The 12,384-nt window shown below is 39.0% G+C and overlaps 1 protein-coding gene across 1 annotated transcript; it reads left to right on the forward strand.

Annotated features, from left to right (window-relative positions):
- The first annotated feature begins 746 nt into the window (after positions 1 to 746).
- On the forward strand, positions 747 to 8,025 carry LOC121294387 (CUB and zona pellucida-like domain-containing protein 1). The gene is made up of 13 exons (XM_041218016.1): positions 747 to 902; positions 1,073 to 1,269; positions 1,506 to 1,643; positions 2,131 to 2,269; positions 2,580 to 2,802; positions 3,829 to 3,970; positions 4,508 to 4,669; positions 4,757 to 4,803; positions 5,158 to 5,336; positions 5,568 to 5,968; positions 6,231 to 6,327; positions 6,718 to 6,904; positions 7,231 to 8,025. Exons 1-13 carry the CDS (start codon positions 783 to 785, stop codon positions 7,374 to 7,376), a joined length of 2,178 nt encoding a protein of 725 aa, XP_041073950.1. The 5' UTR covers positions 747 to 782; the 3' UTR covers positions 7,377 to 8,025.
- The last annotated feature ends 4,359 nt before the right edge of the window (positions 8,026 to 12,384 follow it).

The following is a 12,384-nucleotide window of genomic DNA, read 5'->3' on the forward strand; positions in this document are numbered from 1 at the left end:
CTCAACCAGTTTACATTGAAACAATTCTCAATTACATTCACACCTGTTTGGTCTAAACTGGTCATTTTGACACTCTGCCTGATCTTCAGAATCATTTGAGTCAACAAGTTAATGAAGGCATACTCACCATTGTATATGGACCCCTGGAACAAAGCCTAGCGTAAAAAGAAAAGCAGGGAACCAAAATCACTTCACAGGCCCACTTATGGCCCCACTAAATAAACAAAACAACATGGTACAAACTCCAACAAAAACAAACTAAAAGATACACAAGCATCAAAACAAAAGGTAATTCAAAAACTCATGGACGTAAACAAACAGCACAGTACGGAAAACGAAACATGAAACACAGACCCTCTCTCTAAAACCAACATTAACGCTAAACTGTTACTCACAAACACTCGTGATCACACTATTAATAAAACTGTGGCTTTCGCTCTGCCACACTGCCTAATATTTTTTTTAAATGTTTATAATTATTTGAATTCACTTCCAAGTGCAAAAATCTAAATATACTAAAGAAACGGGTGGTGCATCGTCAGAAATGCTTAAATAATTATAGATATTGCGTTTTACCTTCCAAATTAGAAACTGAAATGAATATTTTCTGGCTAATCAGTTTATTTTTTTAACCTCAAACTTCCTTGTTAAAAACAAAAGAGCCAGCCAGCCTATAGCTGTCTTTCCATATCCCAGCTGATTGTGATTGTGGTGGTCACAGATGTATAAAAGTGGGTGCTCGAGCAGCTTCTTGATCAGGTCACTGAAACAGCCAAGCAACAATGGGTCTGCTTGTTGTGCTGCTTTGCTGTAGCTTGGTCTCCGGAGTCTTTGCATCTCATCTGCAAGGTGGGATCATGACTTTCACACCCAAGGGAAGAAATCCAGATGGGACAATCAGGGTAATTCTCATCTTTTCAACTTTTTGTTCTATGTTAAAGTTATTTCATAATATACAAATCACATGTTTATTTGAATTGTTTTGTTTTTTTCCTTACATTTTTACCATTGGTACTAGGAAAAGGTAGAAACATCTAATTAATGACATTTATATGTCATTACTAAATTGCAGGTGGACTTTCGTTACAAAGAGTCATTCAGAAATGGATGTCATCGGGAGTTTTACTGGTACTGCAGTCAGGGAAACTGTGGTTCTATTGAGCACTTTGAATACGGGACAATTGATAGTGACCCTTTAGGAGTCAGCTGGTGTCAGGCAGAGGGCTACATGTCAAGAAGGATATCGAGTGATAAACCTTTTGACTTGCAGTAAGTTTATTTTAAAATGATATAATGAGCACAAGAGTAATGATTTAAAAGTTTCAACTAGTAGTTTTAATATTTAAAAATAACCAGCATTGCTACACTGCTGTTGTGCATCTTTTTCCAAGTGCTGTATCTAATGTTTTGAACTAAATTAAACCCAGATCTTTAAACCTTTAGCCTACCCTTATACAATACTTTCTCATATATAATCTATAACGTTTTGTATATTACCTATATAGAGACACAAGCTGCTGTTGGATCTACAACTCAAATTCTGCTTCCTCGTGGCTGCTGTTGACTCATGTAGATCTGGGCACAAGATCAGATACTGGATTCCCCAACAGATCCCCAGTAACGACAATCCTTCCAATAATCAGGTTTGAGATTCTTCTTTTTTTTCTGTCACATTTTATTAACTGTTAATAAACATTGTTAATTTTTAGCTAAATGTTAGGGTTAGGGTTATGTTTGTTAGGATTAGGTTAGGGTTTATAAAAAACTGATTTAATTTGCTTAACTTTACCTCAGTAACAATTTGAACCGATTTCAAGCTTGTGATTGACTGGGTATTGATCATCCATAGGGCTCTGGTGTTTGCAGTTTTAACTGGCCTATTACTGTGTATATTATTAAATAAAGTTAACAGAAATAAATAATGTACATTAACATGTCTATTAGTTGTTTGCTAACAGTTAATAAACAAAAGAAATGGTCTTTAAAATAAAGCGTGGCCATTTTTTCTTCTTATCCTTTGCATTGATTTGCTGGTAAATCCTGAGGTTGTGTAATATAATTAGCAAAACCACAAACCTGAAGTACAAACAGGCAGTTTATTTTGTACTCTTTGTTTTGCTTGTATTCAAGGGTCCCTGGAAACTGTCCATCAGCATACACATTAATGGCACATGACCCAGATGGGGATCGTGTAAGATGCCGATATGGAGTTGCAAGCTACCATGAGTGTTTCAGCTGCTACCAACATTCAAATTTCCATATAGATGAGGTATGTCACAAAACGTGTTCAGCTTGAAAAAACTACAGTATGAGAACTATGTAGGTAAATAAAATACTCTAAGATGGAAGCATACCTTTCCATAGAAAAAGATTATGTAACCGATATGCAATACTGTAAAATGATCATCTGAAATATATAAATACCGTCCTTAGTTATCAGAAACAGATCAATCACAATTAAACTGGTCAAAATCACTTAGAAAACAAATCTACTGTAAAAGTAATTTCTAATTGTGAACATATGCTTTTATTTTCAATCAGTTTTCCTTTTTAATTATTGTCTGCTTACATTTTCCCAGAGTACCTGCACTTTATCTTTTAATGGTGCAGCACATGGTTCTACACTTGTGTTTGAACTTGTACTGGAAGATTCTCCAAGGCAGTACATAACATTAAGATATGGAGATGGTACAACATCTACCCGAAACCCATTCAATCTCACTCAGACCACTACATCATTTCCAGCAAGTTCACAATATTATTATACACTGAGCAAAATACCCTTGCAGTTTGTTGTTCAAGGTCAGTATTTATAATGCAAGTTGACCAGCACCATTCAGAAAGAGTTTAAATCACATCTGTTTAGGCTGACTTGAAATTGAATTACAGTATCAATATCATAGCAGTGATTTTCGATGGGTGCTAAGGAGATATGAACATATTGTATAGCATTACATTTAGTTACTCTTTTGGTTTACAGAGACCCAGCATAATTAATATAAAGTTTGCTTTACGTTGCCATGTGGCAAAGTGCCCCTCTCCTGTGTGTATTTTGTGTTGTATGTTGTGTGTTAATGTTGGTGTATAGTCATGGTACACAGGATATAAATGGGTCTGTGTAACACGAGTGTTTAAAATGTGTATGTGTATTTAGGCACGAGGGTTGCACAGCACTTCACGTGAAAGTAAAATGTAGTAATATGTGAGCACGGGGAATTGCACTTTATTAATTCACATGCAGTTGTACCGTGACTCCAACTGAATGATTGATTAGCAGTCGAGTCTCAGTACATCTGTATAATAGCAGCATGTTTTCACTCACTTGGGGTTGTGTGTTCGGGAGTGGAGAACGGGGTAGAGAGAGAGGAGAAGCGTAATTATAAATATCAATTGCTACAAGTGCTGGAAGCACCAGCACTGTATTTGTTTTGTGTAGCGTTCATCCACCCTGTTTTGTTAGTGTCTACTCGTTTGTCTATTTATTTTGGCCTCAGGTGCCGTGTGCTGTTTTTGCTACAAACCTTTTATTTTCTGTCTGTTTAATTATTAAACTGCGCATCAGCACCTTAACCGTTCCAAAACCTGTGTTATGAGTCGGTTCCTGTTTCTGGTCTGACGTCACCCACTGCAGCTGTCTTTGTGACATGCAATCATATAAACTGTTTTTGGTAATTACAAGCAATGTTGGTCTTCTGTAACAAAAGTAATGCATAGTCCGTTCAGAGCCAGATGTATTATTTATTTTATTGTTACTATTGTATTCTGAATGCATTTTGGTCCATGAATATCTATTTTGTTAATAAAAATATATCTTTAAATATATTTCAGTTGACCCTGCTGTGCCCTCCTGTAATTTTGGGGAATACAGACCACAGTTTCTAAATCCATCTCCTCCCCATGGCATCTATGTAAATGCATCAGTTGGACATGAATTCCAAATCCCTCTCAGAGCAGTAGCAACAAGGGACAGGTGAAGCTGCTGTTTAACCAATGATTGCACATTTTAAAAGAGTACATGTTATGTACTGGTACTGTACATCCTATATAGAAAGAAACAATACCCAATGTAAAGGCTTCATGTTAAACACACGTATCTGCTATTATATGACAATTAAGAATAAAGAAAGCACATCAGTTACGGTGGTGGCAGTAGTTTTCTTTTTCCCCAGAGTGTGGTTCACATTCTTTCTTTTTTCTGCCTTGCAGTGTGTAGATTGATTGCTTCCAACTTTTGCAGAATTAGGTTTCATGCAAGTTATTACATGTGATTAAGAACCATTTTTAGACAATGTTATCAGTATATGAAAACAAAAGCATGATCAACATATACCAATACTCTGCAATACAAACATGCATGCAACCAGATGAGAAAAAAAAAATAACGAGAGCCGCAAATTTGCAGACTAGTTTTCTGGGTACCTGGGAAAGCCTACCCTTGCTAGGCTATTGTTTGCTTTTCTGTGTGAATATTTATAGAGATTGCAAAACTTTTTTTTTTCTTGCATAGAATATCTGACATCAAGATGAGTGGACCCCTTAACATAACAAAAACATTAAAAAACTACGATAGCAACACTGGAGTCATCGATGTAATGATCACGTGGACCCCAACTGAAAATGACTTTGGCGAACACATTCCCATATGTTTCATTGCAGAAACAGCAAGTGGGTGAGTATAGCCTACCGTAGTTGCTTCTTTAAAACATTTATTTAAAGTGTTTTTTTTTCTAAATTACTTTGTTTTTGTTTTCTCCAGGTACCAGTCTGAAATGAGATGTGTTATAGCAGTTGTTGTTAATAAAAGTAAGTAAATAAAAAAAGGAAAAGCTTACAGTAATTTGACTTGTTTAGACAAGCCCAAATACAGTAATCTTGGACTGCTCTACCTTAGCTTAAAACAACCAGCTGAAAAATAAACCACAACATAACTACCAAATCTAAAATCTGTATGATATGAATTTGTGTGCAACTCCATTATTTTCTAAAGAAGCAATAACATTATTTCCAATTTACACTGAATATTCAATAGATTCGTTATGTGTTACAATACCTGTGAAATGCTGGGTGTTTATCTTGAAATTTACAAATTGCCTGTAAAGTGAATGAATAAAGTGGCTTCATTTAATTTCTTAATGAAGGAAATGTTTTGTCCAACAGTAGGTGAAGCTGATATCGAATGCACTGACACAACAATGACTCTGTACATTTCCAAGTCTTCGGTAAGAGGACTTCATGAAAATCATTTACGTTTAAATGATCCGACATGTTCAGTGACATCTAATGGCTCTCATATTATTGCAAGCGTGTCTCTGAACTCCTGTGGAACAAAGCTGGAGGTAATTATAGAAACTGTATATTTATAATATTGTTATTCATTTTAGTATTTCATTTGTGACTTACTGCTCAACTATTAATGCAATTAATTAATTAGGCTGCAGATTTATATTCAGCAAAATGTTTTGTGTTTTTTGTTGCATCATGAACTGCTAAAATATGTCAAAATATCAAAATATCCTATAATCTTATCAGAACTGCATCAAAACTTGTCTCAATTCTCATTATTGCAGGAAACTGAAAATGATCTCATTTTCAGAAATGAAATTACATCGTTTGATAATCCTCATGACATCATAACCAGAAAGCATCAGATCGAGATACCGTTTATTTGCAAATTCCCCAAGAAGAGTCGACTCTCAACCTCCTTCAAAGCACACAAGAGTGCTTATCTGTTCACAGAAGCCGGTTTTGGCAGTTTCACCTATTTGTTTGAGTTCTATGACAGCAGTGCTTTCAGCAGAATGATCAACCCAAACAGTTATCCCATAGAGGTGCAGCTACAGGACATGATATACATGGACATCCAAGTACAGACATCCCTTTCAACCACACAGCTGTTTGTGGAGTCCTGCAGAGCAACACCAAATGATAACCCCAATGATCCCATCTACTATGATATCATTAGCAATGGGTAATGTTCTTTCAATGTGTCATCATGAAACTAACGCAGGGTAGATTCAGTCTGTTTGTATAATAGTGTAAAATGCCAGGTATGGGCATATTTCAGTGACTGGGCAGCAAATTTGGACCTCATTTAATTGTACTTAGAATAACACTGCATACTTTTTCTGGATATTTCTCTGTAAATATATTTATTTATCTATAACTGTCTGATTTTACAAAGCTAACAAGTTTTCAAATTGATTCCTATTTAAAACTTTTGTATTGTCTAGGTGCATTGAAGATGAAACCACCGTTGTCTATTTAAACAACCAGACAGATTTCAGATTTGGATTGGAGGCCTTTAATTTCATTGGGAACTATGAACAGGTAAATGGAAGGACAACTATGGATTAATATCATTGACTGTGTGAGGACAGAATATTAGAACCAGAAAATGTACTTGATTTATAGCCATATGGTCCAGATATCAAGCATGCCACAATTAAACTTCATTAACCCTTTCATACCCAGCTAGATCTACTCAACTTATTCTCTGGTTAAAAACAAATCTAAAGTTAACTCAGACGTATTGATTAGTAACAACCCTTACAACTTTAAGGATAAGGTTTATGGATATACAGTATAATGTATATACTGTACATAGGGTCTTGAAATTATTATTATTTTTACTAATTCACATATAAATAATTTCATGCAAATACTTCTTGTTATTTTTAAGACTAAGATATTCTTTGCTGCTTATCTTTATCACACAAGGTGTACATCAGCTGCACAGTCATCCTGTGTGTAGCAGGGGATCCCAGCAATAGGTGTGCTCAGGGCTGCACCAATGGTACCTCTATTGGACATCACCATCGCAAGAGATCACTGGCTTCACAGAGCCAGAGACACTTCATATCCCAGGGGCCTCTGCGTTTTGCAAGGAGCTCTTCAGGCAGCCCAGGTAATGCAGGAGAGGAGTTTGTATTATTATAGCAAAGTTGACCTGCATGGACTAAAGTCGGCATTTTAGAAAAGGTTTGAAAATGTATAATGTTTAATACACAGCTTTTAAATTAGAGGAATATACTGCTTGGTTTGATAACCAGGCTTTACTTTTTATCAAGCTGAATTGGATAGAAAAATGACCCTACAATTTTTACTCTTGTAACCTTTTCAATGTTTATAAATCTGAGAAGGAAATGTACAGTGTAGAGGTATTTGTACAACAGCTGTTGTAGAACCATAGCATTATTTCCCTAACATTGCTGGATTGTTTTTGTCTTCCAGGCTCCAATCTGAATTTGAACTTGAACATCCTGGTTGTCGCTGTTGCTTTCATTGCTGCCGTTTCCCTGGTTTGTGGAGTTCTGATCTACAAAGCGAAAATGGCCAACATTGTCAAATATGAAACCGTTCCTTCTGCTGACTTCTAAAATCAGAATGAAAGACAAAACAAATATTTTAGTGATCCCCTGAATCACCATGGGACATTTTACATTTGAAACAGCCTAATAGCTAATAGGGTTACTCCACCATAAATACAGGCTTCTAAATCTATTACAGTTTGATAATATGTTTAGGTTTTTCCTCCTGCTATATTAAAAGTTCTTGCTTTGTAGATGTTAAAGTAATTATTTAGGGTAATAATACAACAACGTAAACTTCTTTAAATGTACCTACTTTTTGAGAATGTGATGCTAACTATAATAACTGAACCATTAAAGATTAAAAAACCTGCTTTCAGTAAGTGTATAAAACAAGTTGTGATTAAGACTCAGTAAAGTCTGTTTTTTTTCTACATTGCAGAATGCATTTTCAATCACAACAATAGTATCATGTGTTTTAATACACCTTTTGTAAGATTCATTAATAAGTAATTTTATGCATACTTACTCTTTGTGCTTGGCTGGTATTGTACAAAGGAGCTTCTTTTGTAGTTGGTCTTTTACTGGTTAATGCTAAGTTTAATTCATTCAATGTTGAGTATTTCATTGTTTTGAGCTTTTCATTTCCACTGTGTGTTGCATCTCGTCTCAATGGGTTTTCATGGTAAATATTTTAATAAATGCATGTATAAATAAATCCTGTTTCATTGTGTCCTGTATGCTAGTCTTAAAAATACATACAGTTCAGCCGTTCTCAAACTTTTCAAACCTTTTCAAACTGGGACTTCCTCTCAAATGACACGGGTCAACCACGCCTCCTCTAATATGCACCCTCTCGACAGGATTACACCTAAATTATAAAAAAAAAACAAACAAAAAAAAAACCCAATGTATTATTCTTAATCAGACAGGCTTTCATAGCACAACACTGCAATTGAGCATGAACAAAGGAAGAAATAACAGAGTCAGACTGCTTGTGATGTGGTTGTTTTGTGACCCCCCTGACCCATAGTTTGAGAACCACTGTGTTGTGTATCGCCCCCTACTGTGCAAGTGCAGTATGTCACAATTTCAGTATTAACTATGGAGCTGATAAATAATGGAGTCAGAAACCTGTACTTATTTAGTGTAGCACTACTTTCCCACATTTTCCTATAGGGTTCTTGGAAGAAGTACTAAGAAGCTCTGATTTAGAAACGCAACCCAGTTATCATTAGTAATTGTATGTTTTACAAACTGAAAGTGTGCTCAATACACAACCAGAATATCTACAGTAAATATCTTTGTTTCGAAATGTAACTGACAATACCACTACTGATCTGCACTTATCTGGAATAAGAGGAACGTATAGTGCATTAAGTAATAACTAGTCACCAGTAAGCAACAGTTTAAACCTTTCACCTCTAATGTTTATTTATTTATTTATGTATTTATGTACGTTTTAAAAGTAGATTTAAGGTAAGGTAAGGTATATTTAATATAACAACCAATCAATAGGTTTTAAAACCTTTCAAAACTATTTAACAAAAGGGGATTTCCAAAAAAGAAAGGCAGACAGGGTAAAAACAAGATCAAAAGGTAGCATAGATTGTGTGTACATGACTATTATAATTCTGATTTGGGCGTCATCTACTGCAACAATACCTCATTATAAGGCAGGGCCATTTTAATATAAATATCAAAATTTAGGTCAGAAGCTTGGACTTTTTACAAAAAACAAAAACTAAAAAATAACACCCAGGAAAGAACAGGAAATAGCTCTGCTGGTGAACTAGTGACATGCAAGAATTAATAATTGGAAGACAAACTAAAAACAACTGTTTGTTGTCTTTACTCTCCTTAGCAATCTATCTGTAAACCTGCAGTATATGCTGGGGTCGAATGTGCCACCACATTTATTTTTGCTAACTGCACATGCGCAGATCTTTGAAGACATGCGCAGAGCAGAAGAACAAGGGAGGCAGTATTGTACTTTATCAGTAAAATTAACAGACTGATATTTAGATCTGTGCTGCTTTTGCTTTTTATTTATTTTTTTTAAATGTACATCAAATTTTTTTTTAAATAAATAAATAAAAACGAACTACCTCTTAATATTCTCCGAGAGTCTCTCTGCTCCGTGTCTGGAGGTACACAGACATTACATTCGAGCTTGTAGTTTTGTTTTTCGCCACTCCTTTACGAATTAATTTCACAATTAGCACATTTATGAGTTTTAATTCAGAAACCAAAACACATTAAACAGTGCTCAGAGTTATTTTAAAAGGAAACGTAGTTAAACACGACGAAAACACAGAAAACCAGAAACCCTCAATATATTATCCAGTGCTACATACACTCATCCATGACACTGCTTGCTGCTTTAATAAATTAAGGCTTTGATGAGTCTCTTTTAAAAACTAAAATTACAATACGCTACATAATATGCAGACTACATCCAAGAAAAACATTATACTACTGAAAATAGAACACTACGATTTCTATTAATACACGAATTTCAGTTTCTACAATCTCTTGATGAAAGACAGTTACATGACCAACGACCTCGGTTTACGGAGACAGTAAATATAGTTCCCTTTCAATTCGAATGACAACTACTACCGAATGGGAAGAGCCTCTCTGACCGTCAATCTCTGAGCAAATATACAAAAGTTGCTCTATCAGGGCCCTGCTGTGAAGATGAAGTCCCACCCACATCCTGCTGCAGAGGGACGTCCTTACAGTAGCACATCGCCATTTTCTCTCTCATCTGTCTGAGACAGGTCATAAGTTGTTTATGCATTTGAGTTCCGATTTGGCCGATTTATTTAGTTTTCCAAATAAATTTTAAAAATCCACGGTAATCACGCTTTCGCATGTTGGTAACACTGCTCTCGCTATAATTCCCACATCAGTTTTCTGGCTAGAGCTGGTTTCGACCCCCTCTTCGCCCTCCATGCAGATTTAATTGGTCACAGTGACCGAAAAAAAAAAAAAAACAGCTCGGGCCTAGCGCCCCCTTCAATCCTCTGGCTTTTCTAGCTTGGCTGCGCTTGCCCTCGGCGACCAAGCCAATTGAATCGGCTGCATACCCCGGCATCGACCGCGGTTTTTCCTGCCGATCGTGAGGTTGAAGAAACAGCGCCTATCTGGTCCCAATTGACTCAGCACCGGCGAACCTCTTCGAAGCCGTCTACAGTCTGGGGGACAATCATCAGGGGACAGACAGTCGCCCCGCAGGCACCGCTCCCCTTCCCCAGGGGACAGCAGTTCGCCATGCAGGCACCGCTCCCCTTCCCCACGCAGTCACCTTGAAGGCGCCCAAGCTCGGCCGAGCGGCGCTTCGCAGAGCTGGCAGACACTGTAAGGGCTCAGCAAACTATACTGGAGACCCTATTAAAGTCTCAGGGCAGGCTGCCACCTACCACCGGGTAGCCCTAGCCCCCACAGTCTCGTTCCCAGTCCCCTCTGCCTAGACCACCTAGCACATGCGAGCTATCTTTCACGGCATCCAGGTTGGACGTGTCAGACCCAGCCACCTCTGTCGGGCAGGCCACAGTGGGGAGCACCCTGCCGCCCTTGCCACACGTGTCCCAGAGGGAGGAGTTCCGGGTGCTAATGCAGCGGGCAGCTGCAGCCACGGATGTCCCATGGCCGGCGGAACAGGAGGGAAAGGGGAACCGCCTCCTCCAGCAGAGAAGACACCCACAGCACGCCCTCCTCTTATGCCAGAACTTCCCAGATTTGGTGAGGGGAGTTAGGTCGGGCATCAGGGAGGTCGCTGGTGGCGATGGTGGCTGTTTGCCAGCATTTGTTGCTGATGCAAACCAAGGTCGCAGAGACCAAGAAGGTGGCGCTGCTGGATGCCCCCATTACACCGGGGCAGACTTTCGGGGTGACCATTGATGTGAGCCTTGAGAGGTCCCACAAGGCCATGGAGGTCACCTCAAAGTTCTCGCACCTTCCAGTTTATAGTCAGCACCCAAGGTAGCATGCACAGCCTGCTGGGATAAAAGGGTCTGAACACCTCCCTCCACCCCAGAGTAGACAATCAGGCAGAGGCAGAGGCAGGACCAGCGACAGGGGACCACCGCAGGCCAGGGGTAACCGGTTCCCCGGCTGGAGACCAAGGCCAGGGCCTAAGAAAGACCTGCCCCCTCCCAAGCCCATGGGAGACCGCCCCTGAGGGGCCCTGGCTGCCACCAAACTGGATTGACCAAAAGCAACGACCCATGGCAAGGCTGCACCCAGAACTCCTGGGTGCTATCGACTATGAGACACGGATACGCTCTACAATTCCGCATAGGTCCGTCACCCTTCAAGGGTGTGCTCCTCACCACCGTCGAACCAGCGAGGGTGATACTCCTTCAACAGGAGATCAACAATCTTCGAAGGAAGAACGCTGTATGCTTGGTAAGTCCACGTGATGCCCTCAATGGCTTTTACTCAAGGTACTTCCTCGTACCCAAAAGGTACGGCAGTTTCAGACCAATTATGGACCTCAGGTTCCTCAACTTGTTCCTCAAACAGAGGAAGTTCAACATGTTAACAGCACAGCATATCCTCCAGTCCACCCAACCGGGCGACTGGTTCACATCGATTGACATGCAAGATGCCTATTTTCATGTCCCGATCCGTCCCGCGCACAGAAAATATCTGCGCTTCGCCTTTCAAGGCGTACGAATTCTGTGTGCTGCCATTTGGCCTCTCGCTGGCACCCCGCACATTTTCATGTGGATGGATGCAGCATTGGCTCCACTCAGGTTGCGGGGTATTCGGATCCTAAGCTACCTGGACGATTGGTTTGTTTGCACGCAGTCAAAAGCACGCGCAGAAGCGCACACCAAACAGGTCATAGATTATGTAGCGAAGTTAGGGCTCTCAATACATCAACAGAAAAGCAACTTCGTACCGTCTCAGTCCAGTGTTCCTGCAGATCAAACTGAACTCTGTGAGCATGCTTGCCTCACTGTCGGAAGAAAAGATTCGGTCATTGGAGACCACACTCTCCCTATTCAGAGAGGACGCTCTCCTACAGGTTAAACTAATCAAAGGTTGTTGGTGCTGACGGCAGCCG

This window comes from Polyodon spathula, chromosome 19, assembly GCF_017654505.1.
Source record: "Polyodon spathula isolate WHYD16114869_AA chromosome 19, ASM1765450v1, whole genome shotgun sequence".
NCBI classification, from domain to species: Eukaryota; Metazoa; Chordata; class Actinopteri; order Acipenseriformes; family Polyodontidae; genus Polyodon; species Polyodon spathula.

Bases quoted from the DNA above. Each gene is read 5' to 3' on its own strand.
- LOC121294387 (XM_041218016.1), top strand. From the start codon at position 783: ATGGGTCTGCTTGTTGTGCTGCTTTGCTGTAGCTTGGTCTCCGGAGTC. The intron at 1,270-1,505 runs GTAAGTTTATTT...TTACCTATATAG, and splicing joins GATAAACCTTTTGACTTGCA to AGACACAAGCTGCTGTTGGA. The intron at 3,971-4,507 runs GTGAAGCTGCTG...TTTCTTGCATAG, and splicing joins GCAGTAGCAACAAGGGACAG to AATATCTGACATCAAGATGA.